The sequence below is a fragment of the Mustela nivalis genome (genome assembly GCF_964662115.1).
Source record: "Mustela nivalis genome assembly, chromosome: 14".
In the NCBI taxonomy this organism is placed as follows: Eukaryota; Metazoa; Chordata; class Mammalia; order Carnivora; family Mustelidae; genus Mustela; species Mustela nivalis.
The window spans coordinates 66,537,195-66,560,552 of NC_139033.1; the positions used below are offsets into that span (position 1 = coordinate 66,537,195).

General features: G+C 36.7%; 1 protein-coding gene across 2 annotated transcripts in view; it reads right to left on the reverse strand.

Moving 5' to 3' along the window:
* Nucleotides 1-23,358, reverse strand: part of RBBP8 (RB binding protein 8, endonuclease) — a 144,248-nt gene that overhangs the window by 68,237 nt on the left and 52,653 nt on the right. For both annotated transcript variants that reach the window (XM_082698745.1, XM_082698746.1), the window contains 4 exons: nucleotides 14,894-14,960; nucleotides 6,414-6,589; nucleotides 4,195-4,299; nucleotides 132-229 (listed from right to left, as the gene is read on the reverse strand). In XM_082698745.1, the coding sequence (XP_082554871.1) occupies nucleotides 132-229; nucleotides 4,195-4,299; nucleotides 6,414-6,589; nucleotides 14,894-14,960 (446 nt within the window). The remainder of the gene's footprint in view (nucleotides 1-131; nucleotides 230-4,194; nucleotides 4,300-6,413; nucleotides 6,590-14,893; nucleotides 14,961-23,358) is intronic.

Sequence of the window (23,358 nt, forward strand, 5' to 3'; positions counted from 1 at the left end):
ATCAGTTTTGTTCTAGGCCTTTATCCCATGATCCTTGGATAAAATAACTTTTCTCTTGCTCAATTCTCTAAAAATCGACCTAAAAGGACACCAATTAATTCATATTATCACCAAACTAAACAATTACTTACAGATTCTTCTTGAACACTAAATCCAAGTGTTTCAGCAACAACTGTAGCTAAGTTAAAAGATGACTTATCAGTAGGACAATTGCTTGTTCCACGTGTTTCTAAGTAAGAAAAAAAAAACTGCAATTACACAATTGTAGAAATGAGGTATACTGAAAAATACAAAAAAGGAAAAAACGAAGCTCAAAGAACCACTCTATAGATAGCACTGGACAATTGTAAAATTCTGTGCAAAGAAGTCCAAAATATCTATTATAATAATAATAAATTAAATTGCAGGTACCTAGCATTTACATTTGCCAAGTTTTTTTTAGCTAAGGTTTTCTATTTTTCCTTAATGAACAGAAATGCAATGAGCAGATTATTTTTCTTATTGCCACTGAAAAAAAACCCAAAATTCATATATAAAATTGTGCTGGATTTCTTGCAGTCTGAGATACAACATGAATATAAAATTATATTTGTAGTATCTTTCATGAAAACATACTTTGTGGGAGAGATTTTCAGCACTGCATAATTTAAGATTTAGGCTAACACATATTTACAGAAATCGTCTGTGTTCAAGTATTTAACAAAGTTTTATGTGTACATAGTTTCAACAAATAACAGGTATTGATGGGACACATACTATGTTATAGGCATTGTGCCAGGCACTAGATGAGAAGAAAGAAGGTTCTTGTCCTCAAGGAGTTTAAGGACTGATACAGGTGAAACAGAAAGGTGAAAAGAATTGCAATAAAATGTGATAAAAATTAAAGGTACAAAACGAGGGACTTAAACATAGAGGAAGGACTCCTAAATCTGTCTTGGGTTATCAGGGAGAGTTATAACAAGTGATGCCTAAGGTGATCCCTTGGTCACCTTAGCAAGAGGATCTGGAGAGGTCACCTGGGCCCAGGCACAGAGGGAAGGACTCTAAGTTAATGTGAAAGGGTTCAGAAACGTGAAATAAAACTGCATGTTTAGAGAACTAGAGGTGTTTTAATTGCTGGAAATCAAAATGCAGAAGATATAGCTATAGCAGGACATAAGCCCAGAGATGCGATCGAGGAACCTCTCTCACTTTCTCTCTCTCTCTCTCTCAGGGGTGTGGAGAGGTGAAGAATGGAATCCCTCCCCTACTGGATTCAACTGGAATGAATGGGAGATAATACAGACGAGCTACAGAACACAGATCACTTTTTCAGCTTCGAAGAGAAGCTATAGCTAAGGACAGAGAAAATTAAAAGAGGGGTTATTTTTAAAAAGATGGAAGGTAACATATGCGTATATTGAAAAGAAAAAACCTGAAGAGAAGCTGGAGATATAAGAAAAGAGGATAACTGAGGGAGCAAAGTCCTGGCAACAGGAGATGAGCAGCAGACAAGAATGGGCTCCAGAGTGTAGACAAGTAAGGATCTGCCACACTCAGTGTTATGTCTCCAGCACCCTTCGCCAGACAGTCTGTCTATACACATGTATACACACACACACACACACACACACACATACATACACAGTAATATGAAATGACTTGTTAGCTTTTAGAGAATAAGTTTTGTACTCACATTAAGTGAATGTGATTAACCTTGACCAACCCTTTCAACTGAGCTCTGGATTTCATCTCCTCTCACCTTTTCACGGATGTAGCAACTCTTCCCTCTTTCCTTAGAATTATTCATCTCTCTCTATTTGATCATTCCATCAACATAAAAGTATGCTGCACAGGGGCGCCTGGGTGGCTCAGTTGGTTGACCATCCACCTCTTCGTTTTTGGCTCAGGTTGTATTCTTTTTTTTTTTTTTTTTTTTTTTTTAAAGATTTTATTTATTTATTTGACAGAGAGAAATCACAAGTAGATGGAGAGGCAGGCAGAGAGAGAGAGAGGGAAGCAGGCTCCCTGCCGAGCAGAGAGCCCGATGCGGGACTTGATCCCAGGACCCTGAGATCATGACCTGAGCCGAAAGCAGCGGCTTAACCCACTGAGCCACCCAGGCGCCCCTCAGGTTGTATTCTTAAAGTCCTCCGATCGAGCCGGGTGTCTGGCCCCTCGCTGAGTGGAGTCTGCTTGTCCCTTTCCCTCTGCTCCTTCCCCCACCCCGCAGCTTGCTTTCTCTCTCTCAAATAAATAAATTAATTAAAAAAATATGCTGCATATGCTATAATATCCCATCTTTTAACATCCTCACTTGACCCATTTTCTAGCTACTGTCCCATTCTCCTTTCCCCTTTACCATAAAACACCTTGAAGGACCAGTTTGCAAGTGTTCTCTCTGCTTACTCTCCTAGCTTCTTTTGACATGCAACAGTCTGGCTGAATACCATTACATTTTAACAATTTGTGTTACGAGTTTTAATACTGCATGATCTGCATGAGACCACATCCAATAGTCAATTTTCAGTCTTCATATTCCCTGACTTATTAAGCACTGTCTGCCACAGCTGGCCACCTCTTTCTCTCTCCACATGGCTTAAAGGACACTACTTTATCTTAGTTCTTTTTTAAAAGAATATGTATTTATTTATTTGAAAGAGAGAGAGAGAGCAGAGGGAGAGGGAGAGAAGGAGACTCCTTGCCGAGCACAGAGTCTGATGCAGGGCTTGATCCCAAGACCACAAGATCATGCCCTGAGCAGAAATCAAGAGTTAGATGCTTAACCAACTGAGCCACCTAGGAGCCCCTACCTCAGTTTTATCTTACTGGCAGCTTCTTCTCTGGCTACCTACTTTGTTGGTTCCTCCTCATTTTCACAACCTCTAAATCACCATCTAGTCAGCTGTAATATTGCCTTTAAGGAGGTGAAAAATGGTTCTGAAAGCAAAGGAGTCTTTTTATGCATAAAGCACTTATACATACACTCGTAGCGTAGGTCGGTAGTATTGAATTTCCATGGAAAATTGGTTAGGGGAAAAAGTGTCTAAAAAGGCTAGGGTGGTGGTAAGAAAAATAGCTGAGAATCGCTACTTTATATAATGAAGCACCCCAGAGCTAAGTACTTTAACTTCCTCTCTTCTCTATCTACATTCACTTGCTTGGTAATCTCATCTAGTTTTCTGACTTTAATACCACCTACACGCTAACAATTCCCATTCCTCTCTCTTAGACCTTTCTAAACTCACATCCAATTACTTACCTTACTTGAATGTCTATCTAGCATCTCAGAATATTCTCAAAAAACAAACTCTGATTTCTAACCACCCCATCCCCACCCCCACTTTATAAACCTGATGTTCCTGGTCTCTTTCTTCTTAGTAAACAGCAGCTCTAAAGAAGAGAGTTGCCCAGACCAGTCTCCCCTCACTCACTTGGCCCCAGACACAGAGGCTTCCTTAATGTTCTTCCTAAAGAACCAAACAACACCCTGATCCCAGGGCCTTTGTGCTCTGACTTCTTTATCTGGGGTGTCCCTTCACCCAAATCTACATAACTCCCTTGCTTCCTTATGTCTCTCCTCAAGTATCACTTTCTAAAGTGAGGCTTCCTAATATATTTTTAAATGTTTTATTTATTTGCAAGAGAGAGTGAGAGAGAGATCACGAGCAGGGGGGTAAAAGTAGAGGGAGAAGCAGACTCCCTACTGAGCAGGGAGCCGGATGCAGGACTCAATTCTAGGACCCTGGGGTCATGACCTGAGCCTAAAGCAGATGCTTAACTGAATGAGCCACCTAGGAGCCCCCTAATATCTCTTCTTATTCAGCTTTATTCTTTAGAACACATGCTTCTACCTAATATGTATTTATTTTCTTTTTCCCTCATCTAGATTGTACACTCGATGAGGTTTAGGGTTTTGTTTTGTTCAGTGCCTGGTATACAGTAGGCACTCAAGTATTTGTTGGATGAATGAATAAAGCACAGAAAAGCCTGTTTACTTAAAATTATTAGCTATTTGTATTAAAATGGATGGGATACTACTATGAATTAATAATAGGATAACATGACTTTCCAATATGAAAAAGACTGCTATTCAACCAATAATACAAGCAAAATCATATGGAAAATACTGTCTAATTCAGACTTTTGGCCACTCTTGCCCACCAGTAATCACAAACTTTAAACTTATAAAGTAAATCTCAGTATGTTGCTTACTAGCCACGGGGGACTGACTCTGATCACAAGTGTCAGCCACTAGAATTTCACTTTCATTAGGTTTATGTTGTGGATGAGCTGAAGACTTTGGAACTTTTCTCAGTTCTAAAGGGAGAAAAAAGATTACATATAAATAAATAATTATGATACAAAATACCAAAATATATTATAAGCCAAAACAAACTTGTCTTGCATTAGAAGTATTATTTTACTGAAAAAAATTTTCATATTCCTATGAAGAGTTCTTTCTTTCAGTTTCACTAAGAAACAAAGAAGTTAGGACTGTGAGAGAAAAGGACTAGAATAGATAAGCTTCTTCTGACCTAACCATCCTAGAGTTCTAATATTTTAATATATCTTTTCCTTATATATTTGTTGCAAATCAGTAGGCTCATTTAAAATGAATACTGCATCATATATCTCAATAATCTTTGTTTTTAGAGTTTTTACTTATTGGAAGGAAATCTCAAAATATGCTTTATTAGAAACCATTCCAATGTTTAAGGATTTAATTTAACAAAAACCAAAAAAAAGGACAAAGTAAGGGGAAAGAGACTTTTATTAACTATAACTAGAAAATAATATAACACCCTATAAAATTTAAAATAAGGAAGGGTAATAATAAGGGAAGAAAACCATGTAAACAAGTTTTAAAACAATTTGCATGGCTCAAAAACGATCTTGTATTTTATAACCAAAATTTTAGATTATCAGTAAAAAGGGATCAGAGCAAGATTAAAACAGAAAAATTAAGTTTTTTTAAAAAAATATTTTATTTATTTATTTGACAGACAGAGATCGCAAGTAGGCAGAAAGGCAGGCAAAGAGAGAGCTGGGGAAACAGGCTCCCTGCTGAGCAGAGAGCTGGACACGGGGCTCGATGCCAGGACCCTAGGATCAAGACCTGAGCTGAAGGCAGAGGCTTTAACCCACTGAGCCACCCAGGCGCCCCGAAAAATTAAGTTTTAAAATAGTTAAAGGTTATTTTCATATGATGAAGAAATAAACCCAAAGCATTATACAAGATATAAAAAAATACTTTCCTAATAAAGAAAACTGCTGTAATTTGTTTTTTTTAGGTATTCTTACAGATGGATTTAAACATGATCTAATATGTAGAGGCTTATCTGTAGGGATTCTGTCAGATAGCAGACTAAAAGGCCAAAGAACGTTCACTTTAGAGTCAAGACCTTACATTTTACTTTATTTAATTCCTAATTAAATGTAAGATTTGTAGCAGTTCTTCTGTTTTCCACTAGATGGTGATGCAAACTCATATAAAATGGAAAAAAGAAATGGTGCCACTTTTCCAATATCAAAGAATAAGATCTACTTTTTATTTTAAAGGCATAGCTACTCTTAGTTTATTTGTATTACGAAATTATCTCTAGAAATATGTACAATCCTTCCTCCAAATGCTTTCTTTGTTACTATTTAGGTAAAATGAAAGTCTTTACTTCATATCAGTATTAAAAGAAATAATCATTGTATCATATCACGTGATAAATTTCAGGACTATATGCAAAGGCAGTTTCAAAATATTTAGCAGAGGTGGTAAATAGGCCTGGAGTTAGAAATATGTCACTGATTAAGCCACAAAGTAGATACTTTATAAAGCCATTTCTTGGTTACCATCATTGCTACATATTATAACAAAAACAGCCAATTAAAGCTACTGGTAGGAGGAGCTATGGGTCAGACATGGAAAGTACAAAAATTTAGCTCCAGGGTGATCTGTATTTAAATTCTGACTCATCTACGTACTTGACAAGTGACCCAGAGTCAATGATCTAATCCCTCTGAAGAGCAAACCTTTCTTCATTACAAAATGAAGATACTGACAGCTACCTTCCAAGCTTGTTAGAAGGATTAAAATATAGTAATAACTCACTTGAATCACTCAGCATATACCTGGCACACAGTAGGTGAAAATTAACATTATTCCCTTCCCTTTTTCCTTCTAATCCCACTCAGTTATAGTCATAGGAATATTTTTTTAAATAAAAAGAGAAATATATACTACATTTATAAAATGCTGGGGGTTTACATATTCAGAGAAGCAATGCACGCCTATACATAACATAGGCAGAAAATGTTGTGACATACAGTTGCAAAGTAAGTTCCGTAACTGGCTATCTTCCTTCCCCTAGTTGGAAGAACAGAAAAACTCACCATAGCAGAACACTCTTGTATACACTATAAAACTCAAAAACCCTTACCGTTTGCACAAACAGACTGCTCTAGTGTAGCATGTGTTTGTTCTGTGTATCGGACACGGAGGTTCTCCTTTCTTCGGAGCCGATTAACGCCCGAAAACGAAAAAGCTGTTATTGGTGAATCTGGAATAACATTTTCCTCAGAGTCAAGATCAGCCGCTTGGTGCTGTTGATCATTTCTAGAGGAAAATAATGATAAATGCAAGAAAATTAATGCAACACATATTTATTAAAACATCTCTCTTTAGCATGGACTTATAAAAGAACACAGGTATGAAGCTGTAAGAGATGTAATTACTTGCATTTAATACTCCAAATCTAAATACAAGGAATAGAGAAGTATTCAAATGTTTAGAGTGCCAAGTGGGGAACACTACTGTAAGAAGTGACGTACAAAGTGTAGTTGGGGGTACCTCGAGGTGAAATGAAAAGAACTTCAAATGGGAGAGAAAATGGGCAGAGGAGCTACACATTTGAGTGAAGGCATTCGATACTCTGCACCTGGCATTAGAGAAGGGCAAGCTAGAACTACATGAGCAAGAGCCTTGATTAAGTTTGTGCATAACTTATAAAGCAAGAGGAGAAGAGTTAATTAAGGTTTTGGAGCATGGAAATAATGTGACAATTGAGCAGCAAGACTGCAACATGGACTGGGACAGAAAGAATGGAGGCAAGGAATCAATTTGGCAGTGTCTATCATGATCCAGGCAAGAGTTTCTGTGGGTTTGAATTAGAACGCTGAAAATAGGGGCGCCTGGGTGGCTCAGTCAGTTAGGTGGCTGCCTTCGGCTCTGGTCATGATCCCAGGATCCTGGGATCAAGTCCTGCATCTGGACCCCGGCTCAGTGGGAAGCCTGCTTCTCCCTCTCCCTCTGCCTGCTGCTCCCCCTACTTGTGCTCTGTCAAAAAATTAATAAATAAAAATCTTTTTTAAAAATGTTGAAAATAGCTATGGAGAGGAAGGGGCCAATGTTAAATACTGTGGTAGTAAAATCAACATGATTTGGTAACTGACAAACACAGGGTGATGAATAATACTAACAGTGGTAATTACCAACATCTGTTGGAGGTTTATATTGCCAGGCACGAAGGAGAAGTGCTACATGCATCGGTTTAATTATCACGACTGTATGTGCTATAAATACCACTCTCATTTTATAAATGAGAAAATGAAGATATGGAAGTTAAGTCACTTATTAAAAAATTAGTAACAGAAGCAATATCTAAGTCCTGGCAGCCAGATCCCAGGTCAGTAGTGAGAAGCACTCAATGTGTTATCCTTAGTGTAGACCATGAGACTAATAACTGACTACAACAAGTAGGATTCACACTTTGAGTTTCCACCACTGCTTCTACCCCGGCCCCCTTACAATGTACTCTCAACACATCAGTCATAAAAGCCCTACTTCAGTCATAGAGTATCACTCCTCTGATTAAAATCTGCCATATCTCCCCATTTCACTTGAAACACAAGTCAAAGTCTTTTAGATGATCTAATTTTCCCCCTCCTCCTATTACCTCTCTGATCTTTTTTAAAAAATTATATTCTACTCCAATCAGCCTCAGTTTCTCAATATACCCACTTTAGCTCTCCCGTCTGCTTGGAATGCTCAACCCCAGATAACACTTAGCTATCTCATTTCCTTCAAGTCCTTCCTTTAGTTTTACTTTCCCATCAGTGCCTACCTCGAACATGCTCTTTAAAATTGTAACCTCTTGGAGTGCTTGGGTGGCTCAGTTGGTTGAGTGCTGGACTCTTGGTTTTGGCTCAGGTCATGATCTCAGTGTCATGATATTGAGCCCTGCGTTGGCTCTGCACTCAGAAGAGATTGAGATTCTCTCCCTCTCCCCACTCCCTGCTCATGCTCTCTAAAATAAAATCTTGAAAAAAATAAAAAAATATAATTGTAACCTTGTTCCCACACCTTCGGTACTCCTGTTCCTTGTTACTCTGCTCTGTTTACTTTATCCACAGTATTTATGGCTTTCAAACTTAGTATATAATTAATTTGTCTATTGTTGACCTGCCAGAATGTAAGCTCTAAGAGGATAAAGAATCTTTGGCTCACTGATGCATCAAGTATCTACAACAGTGGGCACTTGGTACATGCTCAATAGATATTTGTTAAATGAATGAATACGAGAGGTTCCCAGATTCTATTAGAAAAATAAATTTGTGCTGATCCAGGCATGTATTTTTGCCCAACTCAATTCTAAGACCAATGACACCTTAAGACTAGGTTTGGACCGAATTGTGGTTATCGAGTAAATAGTTAATTAACTTGAACTCAATTGACTTTCCCATGTGAAATGATTACTGATCTTATTGGTCAATTCTTTTTTTCTTTTTTTTTTTTTTAATAATTATTGGTCAATTCTTCCCAGTCTGTCAGGCATTCAAGGCTTTATGTGATAAAACCAGTCTATCTATTATACTTATTATCAATTTGTAATACTATTTCTAAAAAAAGAAGCAATGAGAATTTTATAAACTATGACCAACAGAGATTTTTAAAAATTACAATATTAAGTTTTCCTAATACAGATTTATATCTTAATTTCCTGGTTAATATCAGTAGCCTATAATCCTATATTCTATACTGAGGAAAATCTTTAGAGCTAATATCTACTTTTTACTGTTTTATTGTGGAAAAATAGAGTAAGTTAAGGTCATATGAGAAAGCCTTATAAATTAATGGAGTGTAAAATCTATCTGACCTTGCCTTAACCAATCATGTCACAGGCTATCTGCCTATTAGTCATGAAAATTCAACCTGGAACATGAATGAGTCACAAGAAATTGATTTCCTGGCACACAACCTATAAGTAGTGGGGGTCACAAAAGGAAAATAAAAACAAAGCCTAAAAACCCTAGATCTAATTAGAGGTGTCTAAACCAGTACAAGTAAATTAAGTACTGTTTTTTTTTTTTTAAAGATTTTATTTATTTATTTGACAGAGAGAGATCACAAGTAGGCATAGAGGCAGGCAGAGAGAGAGAGAGGAGGAAGCAGGCTCCCCGCTGAGCAGAGAGCCCGATGCAGGACTCGATCCCAGGACCCTGAGATCATGACCTGAGCCGAAGGCAGCGGCTTAACCCACTGAGCCACGCAGGTGCCCTAAGTACTGGTTTTGTCTTCTTTTGTCATAAAAGGGAAATTTGAAAAACCAAAAAAACTTCCATGTATTAACCAAGTCTCTTCTTTAAAGCATTAGTCTCACTAATTTTTGAGAAACGTAAGAAGTTCATGCTATAGCTTTAGTTATTATGCACACTGGTCTATTTTCTTTCACTTTTCTAACAGTATAAGAGTAAAAATTTTTTTAAAAGATTTTATTTATTTATTTGAGAGAGAGACAGTGAGAGAGAGCATGAGCGAGGAGAAGGTCAGAGGGAGAAGCAGACTCCCCGTGGAGCTGGGAGCCTGATGCGGGACTCGATTCCGGGATTCCGGAATCATGACCTGAGCCGAAAGCAGTTGTCTAACCAACTGAGCCACCCAGGTGTCCCAAGTAAAATTTTTTTGATTGTGTGTTTTATTTGTTGGCCTTCCCTTAAATTCCTTTCAAAACAACTTAAATTGTTTTTTTTCTTAAGACCTATAAAGATTCAGGGTCTCACTCTGTAAAAAGAGTCTACAAAAAAGTTTTTTAACATTCAGCTTTTCTCCTCTAAAGAACTTAGTTAAAACATGATTTAAATTTAACAAAGCAGTTATAGCCATCAAGTTTACTTAAACATTCTGATTTTCAAAAAAGGGAAAAGAACCTTAAAACACAAACTAGTGAGTCTACTACCCTGATCTCTTAGAACCAGTATGCACTTATAATATTCATAATTCAAGTAAGACTAATTTTAATTCTGAGGAATGTTTTATTGTATATGAAGCTCTCACAGGAAGGCATGTGACAATGATTCTCTTGATATCATCTCCTGAAGAATGATAATGAAGGAAATATGTAGTAGTATGCCTCAGGGTTCCATTCTCAAGCAGATTTTGCTCAACATTTTTTAAATGATTTTGATGAAGGGCCCTAATGGAATATTCATCAAATTTGTCAAAGACATAAAGCTAAGAATAAAAGCTAACTTAATACATGGCAAGAAAAAAAAAATCAACATATGAAAGACCCCCCAGAGGTTGGAATAATGGGCCAAATCTAACAAAATAAAATAGAACAGGTTAAATGTGAGATTATAAGCCTCAATGAACTGAGTCAGAAAAGAGAGAATCCAGGCTCTGCCACCTATACAGGCAGAAAACCTTTGGAGGATGCTTTAGCACGAAACTACAGAAAGGTTATACAAACTCTGAAGTGAGGAAGACCTGTATTCAAATGATAGGTCTGACACTTATCAGTCACGGTGGATTCCGTGTCTATAAAGTACGGTACTGTAATTTCCCACTTCCTTTTTGCAGGAAAGCTGTGAAAAGTAATATATGTAAAGATGAAATCCAATGCCCAGAGAACAGTATTTAATCAATAGTGCTCTTATTTACTTTTTTAAAGATTTTATTTATTTGACAGAGAGAGACACAGCAAGAGAGGGAACACAAGCAGGGTGAGTGGCAGAGGGAGAAACAGGCTTCCCACCGAGCAGGGAGCCTGATGTGAGGGTTGAACCCAGGACCCTGGGATCATGACCTGAGCCGAAGGCAGAGACTTTAATCCACTGAGCCACCCAGGCGCCCGAAAGCCATGACTCTTAAGTCCTGTATTTTTATCTAAAACAATATATCTACAAGTAGAGGATAGGAAAGACTCTGGCTTCAAGGTTCTAGTCACAGTAAGACCAATAAGAATCAACCAATAATATTTATGTGCTGTGATCACATAAATATAAGTAGAAAGATACAAAAATGGAGAGAGCAAGATTGCCCTATTAGTCAGACCATACCTAGAATATGGAGTACTTTTATTTTTTTTCTTTTTTTAAGAAAGAGAATGCATGCACGTGCATGGTGAGGAGGAGGAGAGGGAGGGAGAATCTCAAGCAGACTCTCCACTGAGCACAGAGCCCAACACGGACCTCGATCTCTGGACCCTGAGATCATGACCTGAGCCACAATCAAGAGTGGAACACTTGACCGACTGAGCTCCCCAGGTGACCCTAGAATACTGAGTTCTTAGTTAGGATAATGACAAACTAAAACGTTAAAGAGAAAAGGTCTTTGAAGTCTTGAAGTAATGCCTCCTGAGGAACAGGGTAAGAACAGAGGATATTTACCTTAAGGAAGAGTAAGACTCAGGAGGGCCCTGACAGTTGTCTTCAAGAATGTAAAAAGTGGCTCAGTGGTTTAAAGCCTCTGCCTTCAGCTCTTGATCCCATGGTCCTGGGATCGAGCCCCCCCGTCAGGCTCTCTGCTCGGCGGGGAGCCTGCTTCCCTTCCTCTCTCTCTGCCTGCCTCTCTGCTTACTTGTGATCTCTGTCTGTCAAATAAATAAAAAAATAAAATCTTAAGTAAAAGAGCAAAAAGTAGAAGAGGGGGTATCTTGTTTCAGATGCTCGCAGAAAGCAAAACCAGAATCAACAAATAACCTGTAAGTGGACTGAATTCTACACAAACTTGGAAAGAACTTTCTATTAATATCTCACTAGAATTAAACAGGTTTGAGAGATTAAAATTGCAGTGGAAGTGTTCAAACAATGGTTATTTGTTACGAAAATTATATACGGAATTCAATTTGGAAAAAAGTGAAAATGAAACGAATATTACAGTCCTTGAATGTCTAAACTGCTTTGACCTTCACTGATTCAGTATATCCATTTCCTAAAACACAGAGAGCCATGACCTCAACACTTAGCTTATTTATTGCTTTCTGTGACTGGCAGAGTTGAATATACATATATGCATACACACACATAATTTTTAAAACTTTAAGACAGCAGATTTTTTCTGAATAACTTCTTACTATAGTGTCATTAAATAACTGTCCTACCATATAAGTTATCTGTAACATTAAAACCAGCTTAGGTCAGAATTACTGGATTTAACAAGCAGAGGTGTAAGTCAAATGTTTTTTCTAAGTGAACGTTCAGAGGGATTTTAGGCACTAACAGCATAATGTTACAGTGGTTTAGGGAGTCAAAGAAAAAAGATACTACTTGCCATTTTTTTAAACTGCCAAGCAAAAGTATATTTGTTTTAGGAGAGCAAGCTACAAAAGAGGTTGGCTTATGAGAATAACAACTAACTTAAACTTCAGAAGAGAACTTAAAGGCACAATAGATAAGCCCCTACACTGTTCTGATTCAGACATGTCTGAAATAAAAGATGCATACTTCGAAGCTCATCCATATGGTTACTCTTTACTGTAATTTCAAACTTTAGCTTTTATTTCTTTTCTAAAATATCAGTGAGCTTTAACAGAAAAACCTGTGACTTTCAGAACACTAAAAGTAAACTAATTCTGAGTAAATTTGAATTCATATTTCACCAGTTTCAATTCACTTTATGTACCTTGGTTTTGGAAGTGTTTATGTTTCTAATCCCATATTAACCTCTACATGTTCATTATCTTATCTTTGGTATTCATAAATACCAAGGCTGAGGTGTTCAGAATGCCATAAGCTACATGTAAATCACTTCACAAACCATTAATTAATGTAGTCCAACAATCACTTTTCTGCAATCTTTGGAACCAGATGTGATGTGGAATTCAGATTTTTTTTAACACAGTGGGTAATATGGAGCACATACAGCTTATTACAGAACCCCTCCAGGGGAGCCTGAGGTATCATCCTGTAGTGGGGCACACTGCCATTTTCACAGCAAAGCACAGGAATGTTCACGTGAGGTGGGATTGAAAAGGACTATATAAATAGCATCCTGTGAGTTGGGGTGAGGTTAGGTTGTGAATACCATTAAAAAAAAAAACAAACTTTTAGGTTTTAGAATCATATATAAGAGATTGTGGATGTATGTTCTAGCTTACATCAATGTGTGGTAGGAATAAAACTGGAAAGTGTTGACATTTTCATACATGCATGTTTGATAATCTCAGTCCGATCCCACAGCCTTCTTTCTTCACCTGTCATTCCCCTTCAAAACTCCCTTCACTAATATTTAGTGGACTGATACAATGGGAGGATTATGAAAATCCTATTGGATATCCACTACTTAAAAGTATATACTGATAAATATGTTTTATTCCACATATAAGATATGTTTATACATAAGACAGTAACTATTCTAAAGCCATAATAATGTGTCATACCCACATAGTTTACCAAAGATTTTGTAGATTTCTGCTCAAATGCAATAGAATCTTTAAGATCCCTATAAAACCACAGAGACTATTCGGAATTCTAATTCTTAAAAATATTTCATAAGTTTTATATAAATGGGAACTAAGAACTGGCCATATCTCAGCTCTGTGACAGACCATATCCAGAAAAACAGATTCTTTTTCTGAGATACTGTCGAATATTGGAAAAAACAGAGGGGTTTAAGTCAAAAGATAAGGGTGGGAGTGATAGACTTATTTACCCTACTAGCTGTGAGACAATGGGAAGTTATTTGACTTCTGTGAACTTTGGTTTCCTTGTCTACAGAAGCAGAGATAATAAAAACTTGTAGAATCCTAGTGAGGATTAGAAATAATAAACATAATGCACAAAGAAGAGTAAAGTACGCAGAACACAAGTTATTATTTTTATTCAGTGTGAGAAATGGGAGGAGAGGATCAGAAAAAGTAAGAAGTTCTCCACGTCTGCAAAGTGTGTTAGAGGAAAAAGTTATTCAGATTGCTTTTATGAAGCTTTTGGGTCAGGGCTGAAAACTCATATATTTATTTAAAATATAAGTATTGGGGCACCTGGGTGGCTCAGTCGTTAAACGCATGCCTTCAGCTCAGGTCATGATCCCAGGATCCTGGTATTGAGCCCTGCACTGGGCTCCCTGCTTGGCAGGAAGCCTGCTTCTCCCTCTCCCACTCCCCCAGCTTGTGTTCCCTCTCTGTGTCTCTCTCTGTCAAATAAATAAATAAAATCTTAAAAAAAAAATAAATAAATAAAATATAAGTATTTCGGGGCATCTGGGTGACTCAGTTGAGTGTATGACTCTTGGTTTTGGCTCAGGTCATGGTCTCAGAGTTGTGAGATTGGGCCCCATTTTGAGCTCCCTGGAAACTGCCCCTCACCCTGGCTCATGCTTTCTCTCTCTTTCTCTCAAATAAACAAACAAATCTTTAAAAAAATAAAATACAAATATTTCAAATAAATAATTATAAAAATTAAAATGTTTTACATTAATTTTTTTTTCTTTATGTACACATTAACCAAATAGATACATATACACTCTTCATGTGTACTCCCAAAAGAGTGATTTTCTTTATGGTATTGCAGAAAATTGTACCATTTTTAAAAATGAAAATTCCAACTCTTAATATCTTCAGTTTGTATAGCTAAGTATAATAAAGAAAGAAAATTTAAGGGAAAATATTCAATTTCCTGTTGCAATTAAGTAGGAGATACTTACTCAATTTTCTGTTGCAGCTGTTCAGAAAGCTTTTTATTTTCTTCCTGGAGAGTATTCTTTTCATTCACTTAAATATAATATGAAAAACAAGCACATGTATGTTAGGTTTTTTTCAATAATATCAATAATTATGGAGAATTAGGATTTCTAATTCTAAGCCATAATGTTAGTCAGAGTTAATGCTACTGTGCAAGACTAATCTGTTACTTAGTAGTGATCACTACATCGCATATTGTGCCAGTTCTATGTAAATGATTAACTGATAATTTTATTTTATGCTTGTGGGCAAAAAAGAAAAAGTACTTCATGTCCTGAAGAGTACGGTTTAATTATTCCTATTGAAGTCAAGAGAGCATTCCCTCTGTTACTCAGTCCTACTAATTCCAAATACCATTTTAGTAAAAGACCTTTATCTTAAAATAAATCTGATATTAAAAGTAAAATAACACCAAAGAGCAGTATAATTTTTATAACATTAGCACATTTAAGTCAAATTCTCTTCCTTAATTATACCCTGTTCCATAATTACAGCATCAGTAATTTAAATATATCCACTGAAATAGTATTTGTTTGAATCTACCTTGATTAAATTTTCCTGTCTGTGTTTATTTAACTTAGCAGAAACTCAATTTTGGGCCAAATTTCTACTTCAGTCAGCACAAAAATAGATACTTTATATATACATATAGTATACTTTATATATATATAGTATACTTTTGTATGTCACGAGCTACACATGTACTTTCCTAGGAGGAATATCCAAGAGCTCACAGTAAATATGACTAATCTCTAGAAATAAAGTTAATCATATTCTAAACATTTGTTAATAATTTAGTGGTTTATAAATATAAACATAATTTCCTTCATTGAGTAAATAAAACTTTTTTGGCTATCTATAATTATGTGAGGCTACTAAACTACCTTCTATGGAGGATCTTAAAAAAATTAAGATATGGACAGTGTCTAGAGAAAAGTATAGCCTAATGAGGGACCAGATATTACTTAAACGTATTCTATACTGTTGAAAGCAAGAAGCAAGAAGGACGTTATAGAGGTACAGAACTAAAGGAAATTTCAAGGAGAAACAGGTTACTTTGGGTTCTTGAGAAGATGAGAAAAGGATTCATCAACTGAACCAGAGTTTTCTGTTTTTTTTGTTTTGTTTCGTTTTTTTAAGATTGATTTATTTGAAAGAGAGAGATCTTGAGTGGGGGGAGGGGCAGAGGGAGAGAATCTCAAGTAGATTTCCTGCTGAGCATGGAGCCTGACATGGGGCTCCATCTTACAACCCTGAGATCATGATCTAAGCTGAAACCAAGAACGGGACTCTTAAATGACTGCGCCACATAGGCACCCATGGACAGAGTTCTATGCAGAAAATTAATGAAGCAAAGTTAGAAAAAAAGATTGGGTATAACAACAAATGGTAGGAAGTCTTCAAAATCAGGTTAAGTAATCTGAACTTCATTTTGAAAGATTACCAGGTTTTATTTTTCATAGCTGAATGATGGGAAGATTGGTTTGTTAGTATGTACAGCCTATACCAAGGTGAGAAAAAAAAGCACTGACAAGTCAGGTGATCCTTAAAATATGAAATGAGTATTTGGACTAATGTGGAAGGTACAGAAATAGGAATTGAGCACAGGCAGAAGAGCTATTACAGATGCAGAATCAGTAATTATTTGGCAATTCATCCTCTCTAAGGTGAGAGAAATCAAAGATGACCTTAAATTTCTTATAAAGATGGTTTTACCTGACTCTCCCTCTCCAAATGCCAATGAAATGACAAAGCAACTCTAACAATAAGTCAACTGCAATACTGACAAGTCAAAATGGTTGCCACCAGCAGATCAGAACTAAGAAAAATTCACTAACGTTTTAAAAATAGATAGACTCAGACTGATGGTAAAATCTAACCAAAGAAAAGGCCTTTTAAAAAGTGAGCCTTTTCCTCAGAACATCACATTAATTCCAGTATAGGCAGAATTCCAGAAGTTGCTGAATGAGCAAACAGTTGCCCTTAAGCTAAAGTCATGAGAATAGATTTCCAGAAGTATTAACATTGGAGAGTCCATTAATAAATACTGAGACAAGGAGATCAGGGCAGTAACTTACAGTAATCACTACAGAAGGCACTCCCAGAAGTGCCTAGAAGACAAACTATCCATATACCCTACAGAAAATCTCTCCGATCAAGTTCCCTTTTCTCCTACACTCTGCCATTGAAGTAGGGCTCCTATAAACCAGGACCTGCACTCACTGTTAGCAAAGTAGGCATTCTTCCTTGAGCTAAAGAAGTTAAGTCTACATTTAACAAAAGCATTAATTTAGAGACATCTATAATTATAAACAATTAAGGGTCAAAAAACACATAAAAAACTTTAAAAAACAGTATTTTTTTTAAAAAAGAACTAAAAACTGGGACTCCTGGGTGGCTCAGTCAGTTGAGTGTCTGACTCTTGTTCAGCTCATGATCTCAGGGTCATGGGATTGAGCCCTGTGTGGGGCTCCACACTCAGCACAGAGTCTGCTTAAGATATTCTCTCTCCCTTTCCCTCTACTTCTTCCCTCCCCCAGCTCTCTCTTTCCCTCTTTGTAAAATAAATAAATCTTTAAAAAAGAACAGGAATTAAAAACCAGTGGAGGGGCGCCCACTGAGTGGCTCAGTGGGTTAAGCCACTGCCTTTGGCTCAGGTCATGATCCCAGGGTCCTGGGATCGAGTCCCGCATTGGGCTCTCTGCTCAGCAGGGAGCCTGCTTCCCTCTCTCTCTCTGCCTGCCTCTCCATCTACTTGTGACCTCTCTCTCTCTCTCTGCTAAATAAATAAATAAATCTTTAAAAAAAATAAAAATTAAAAAATTAAAAAAATAAAAACCAGTGGAAAAAAAATTAGCCTCTGGATAAGTAGTTTCAATATAGGAAACAAAAGATATCTGATGACATCTTCAGATTTCAAAGATAGATTCATTAAAAACAAGCAACAGGGGGCGCCTGGGTGGCTCAGTGGGTTAAGCTGCTGCCTTCGGCTCAGGTCATGATCCCAGAGTCCTGGGATCGAGCCCTGCATCGGGCTCTCTGCTCAGCAGGGAGCCTGCTTCCTCCCCTCTCTCTGCCTGCCTCTCTGCCTGCTTGTCATCTCTCTCTGTCAAATAAATAAATAAATAAGAAATCTTTAAAAAAAAAAAAAACAAGCAACAGGTGGCCATAAAAGAAACAAAGGTCATAATCATTAAAAGCATCGTAAGTGGGATGAAAACAGACTAAATGTGAATGAAGACAGAATATCTACCTAAGGGACTCCCAAAATTCAGCATAAGAGGATAAAGTTACAAAGTGTAAAGAAAAATTAGACAGAATGGGAGGACCTGGCATCTTAGTAATATGTGTTCCAGAAGAAACAGAGAGAATGGAAAGGGATACTTAAAAAAAGCAGAAAAAAAATAAACCTTCTTGGGCTAAGTAAACACTTGAGATTAATGGATGAATTAGATATTCTTTTTTTTGTTTTTAAGATTTTATTTATTTATTTGACAGAGAGAGATCACAAGTAGCAGAGAGTCAGGCAGAGGGGTGGGGTGGGGTGGGGAAGCAGGCTCCCTGCCAAGCAGAGAACCTTACTGGGGCTGGATCCCAGAACCCTGGGATTATTACCTGAGCTGAAGGCCAAGGCTTTAATCCACTGAGCCACCCAGGTGCCCCTAAATTAGATATTCTTACAGTGATCTTGCTATAAAACAACTAGAACCTACAGAAAAACGTAATTTTTACTAACTGCTGAGCTCACAGGAAGAGAAATGCTAGGGACTCCCACACCACCACCACAATCATCAACAAAAACAAAATAAAACTCTGAGCTAAAACCAGAGCAGTGTAGGTAAGCAGATGCTGGTATCACAGCCCTGGTGGACGGACTGAACCTGAGATATCCAGTTTAAGCCCAACCAAACTCCTGGAATGGATCCAAAGTAAACCTTATCCTTACCACTAGAGTCAGCAGAAGATAACTCCGATATGGATTCCCAAGTATTTCAGAATATAGAAATATCTTATGTAGTAATGAAATGGTTAAAGATTTAAAAGATGGAATGTCCAAAATGAACACACTAGAAGTTATTACAAAAAAGTGGGTAGGCAGACAAGGTTGAAATAATCTGAGCATCAATAATAATGATCATAACTGAGTGACACACATTCAATATATAAAATCCTATGGGTTTATTATACTCAAAAAAGAAAAGCCTCACTTTAATCAAAAACAAAATGAAACATCACACACACACATAACCTATTTGTCACCACTGCAGGTAACTATTACAGAAGACCCTACTCTGAAAATTAGCAATTAAAGGGAGAAAATTAAGATACACCATGCCTCTCTAGTAGGAACTATATTCCAAGGTAGCCAACAGTCCCAATTTATAAGGGTAAAATCCTATTTTCCGAAGAACACAGCTAATAAATGTAGAAATAACAGACATGAAAATTTAGCATTTTATAATCTCTAAAGAATCAATTAAGGAAAGGCTCACCAGTAGATGTGAAAACCATTATGGAAAGACAGAAAGAATTATAATTTTTGCAAGATTTCTTAGTATCACACATCCATCACCCCCCCCTCAGATTACTTGGTGGAGAAAACGTGACTCTATTCTAATAAAGAAACATGGCTATCACCTTAACCCAGTGATCAATCTTAGAATCCCTAAGAGTGGAATAACCTGAAAATATCTGTCTCCTGATACGATGCAATATGAAGTAGCCAGCTTTAGTTATGAAGTACTGTTGTCAAAAAAGTGTTTAATCTAGACCTAATCAAGCCTTCACATCCAGTATTTATTCAATAGGAAATAAAGGAACAAGATAAAATGTTAAAAAAAAATGCAAAAGGTGGCAAAATTTTAGGAAAATGACCCTACTTCAAGAAGCCAATGTTATGAGGGTGACTGGGTGGCTCAGTTGGTTAAGTGTCTGCCTTCGACTTCAGTTACGATCCTTGGGTCCTGGGATTGAGCCCTATGTTGGGCTCCCTTCTCAGTGGGGTGTCTGCTTTCCCCTTTGCTTCTGTCCCCCCTGCCCCCACTCATGTTGTCTCTTTCACTTGTGCTCTCTCTCTCTCAAATAAATAAAAAATCTTAAAAAAAAAAAAAAAAAAAAAAGCCAATGTCCTGAAAGAAAAAAAAATAGGAAAGGGAACTATTCTATGTTTTAAAATGATAAATGCATTGTGTATGAGGGTTCTTTACTATTCTCCCTTCCTTTCTGCATTTTTAAAATCATTTCATTAAAAAAAAAAATAAAGAAGGGGGTGCCTGGCAGGCTCAGTCAATAGAGCATGCGACTCTTGATCTTGGGATCATGAGTTCAAGTCCCATGTTGGGCATACAGCTTATTTAAAAAAGAAGAAGAAGAAGAAGAAAAAGATGACTAGGCAGACTTGAAAAAGAACCAAGTAGAATTTTAAGGAATGAAAAATTTGGTTACTGAAATAAAATAACTCAGCACAAGAAAACTACTGAAATACTTAGTATATTGAACAAGACAGTTGAAGGGTGCCTGGGTGGCTCAGTGGGTTAAGCATCTGCCTTTTTCAGGTTATGATCTCAGGGTCCTGGGATCAAGCCCCACATCGGGCTCTCTTCTCAGCGGGGAGCCTGCTTCCCCCGCCTCTCTCTGCCTGCTTCTCTGCCTACTTGTGATCTTTCTCTCTGTCAAAGAAATAAAATCTTAAAAAAAAAAAAAAAGACAGTTGAAATCACTCAGAACACTGCAAAGAGAAACAAGAGGATGAAAACAGGAAAGGGACATCAAGTGGTATGAAGGAGAGAATGATGAGATCTCATCCAGAATCCAAAAACAGAGAATGGAGAAAACACAGTATTTGAAAAGCCAGTAGCTGACAGTTTTCCAGATATGATTAAAGATGTGGTTTCATAGATTTTGTAATATATACTAAACAGAATTAAAAAAAAAAACTTGGTTAATTGGTTAACTAAATTAAAATTATAGAGCACCAAAACAAGAAAAAAGATCTTAGCAGCAGTCAGAGAAAAATGATTGTTACCCTGAAATAGCCTTACAAAAGTAAAAGTAAAATAAAAACATCTGTGGATAAAAACTAAGTTTAGAACCAACAAATACCTTTTTCTTTTAAAAACAACAACAAAAAAAAGATTTTATTTATTTATTTGAGAGAGAGAGAGAGAGAGAGAGAGAGAGAGAGGAAGAGAGGGGAGAAGGTCAGAGGAAGAAGCAAACTCCCTGCAGAGCCGGGAGCTGGATGAGGGACTCGATCCCAGGACTCTGGGATCACGACATAAGCTGAAGGCAGTGGCTTAATCAACTGAGCCATCTGGGCACCCCCCCTAACAAATGCCTTCTGAAGGATGTATCTCAGAAAGGATAATAATCCTAGAAGGAAACTGAGGTGCAAAAGTAGTAATAAGCAAAGAAACCCATAAAATATATAGGCAAATCTTTTAAAAAACTGTCTTAATAAAGTCATTTTTAAAGAAGCTTCTAACTTAGAATGCTAAGAAAAAGGAAATGAAATGCTAGGCATAAACAGTATGTAAGCAGATTTCAGGTGTTTTAAGGTCTGTGTATTATTCGAAGGTAGTCAAGATATTAACTTTATATTTAGGAACACATGGTAAAATTTCAGTTGTAGGGCGCCTGGCTGGCTCAGCTGGAAGAGCATGTGACTCTTGATCTTGTAGTTGTGAGTCTGAGCTCTGTGTTGGCCTAGAGCCTTCTTAAAAAAATTTGTTTTCAAGGATGATCAAAGGATGATCAAAAAGATATAAAGAATTAAAAAACAAAAAGTAAAGTATCGGATACAAATAAAATAAGACAGACATCCTCAAAATTCAAAACTGGGAAAGTAAAAACATAAAAGAAAGAAAAGGGAGGAAGAAAACCAAATAGCAATGAACAGAAACATGAAAAAAAATCATATATATAAAGGCCCTGGTGTTTTTTATTATTATGATAACTTGGGACTTGACCTTGGCAATTTTTCTTTGGTAAAATTAGTTTTCTTAAACTTTACCATAATTATACAGGTAGTCTTACTAATGGTGCAATTCTGAGACTACTGTGCTTATGAGATTTAAAAAATGAGTAGTTGGGGGTATTTTCATTCTGTCATCCCTGTGTCTTTGAGAACCAGGCTTCTCAGTATAGGAAGAGATGGAGATGGTATTAGAGAAAAGGTTAACAACAGATCTATAGTCTTGAATTTGCATTTTAAAAGTGAATTCATGAGGTATTTTGTCTATCTGAAAATTAGGCAAAGGATATTCAAGCTATTCTCCAAGAAGAAATGCAAACTTAATATCATGTAAAAAAATAACTTAACCTGAATAGTTAGAAGGAGAATGCTAACTTAAAATTAAGGTAACATTCTTTACCCATAAGATAGGATATTATTAATTCCTATGTTTTTGCTCGAAGCTAAAGAAGATGCAGGGAAATGCATGTTTTCAAACACCTCCCCCCACCAAAAATCAAGCTGTCCATCAACAGCAGAATTGCCAAATGACATCTACGCTATAGAATATAATGCAGCCATGAAAAAGAACAATGTCTTTAGTCCTTTGAAGAGTTTGGCTATTTTTCAGATAGCCAGATTTGTTGGTAATTTGATTATTAGGTATGCAGACACTATCAGAGATTATTGCTATACTAACAATAATATAACTGTAGATCTCAACTATGTTAAACAGAGATGTAATAGTTTCCTACTTACTGATAGTATTCTTATATTCCTAAATAAACATATGTACCGATTCACACATACACACCACAGAAGCTACAGACTTAAATTAACATGTAAAGACTTCTAAATCATAGCCTAAAATGAATTAAAACATGTCAGAACAAGAAGTATGGTATGGTCTCATTAAAATTTAAGAGAAGAGAAGAGGGGGACACCTGATTGGCTCAGTCAGTGGAGAATGTGACTCTTTGATCTCAGGGCTGTGAGTTCAAGCCCCCTGTTAGGTATAGAAATTACTTAAAAATAAAAATCTTAAAGAAAAAAAAAAAGGGGGGGGGAGAGAGAAGAGAGAGAAGGAAGGGATAAAACAAAGGAAAGACAGACAGAAAAATAAACCTGGACCCGGAAAGATACATGATCAGATTGTTAATAATAATTATCCCCAGGAACAAAATAAAACTATGTTCTTTCTCTTTTGAAACAATGAGGTTATATATACTAATTTATTCTTGTTTGAGTAACCAGAGGATAGCAATATAATAGAAAAAAATAGAAGACGGACTTAGTTTGGAAAAGAAGATAAATTAACTAAATCTTAGATGTGTTGGTTGTGATGTGTTTATAGAGAATCAAGGTAAAGGTCACTAAGAGAGTATATGAAGTGTTAATAGAGAATAAGGTTGAGAGAGGTATTAGAAGAAAAGGTTAAGAGAAGGCTAAGAATGTAAGGAAGCCCTACATTAAATG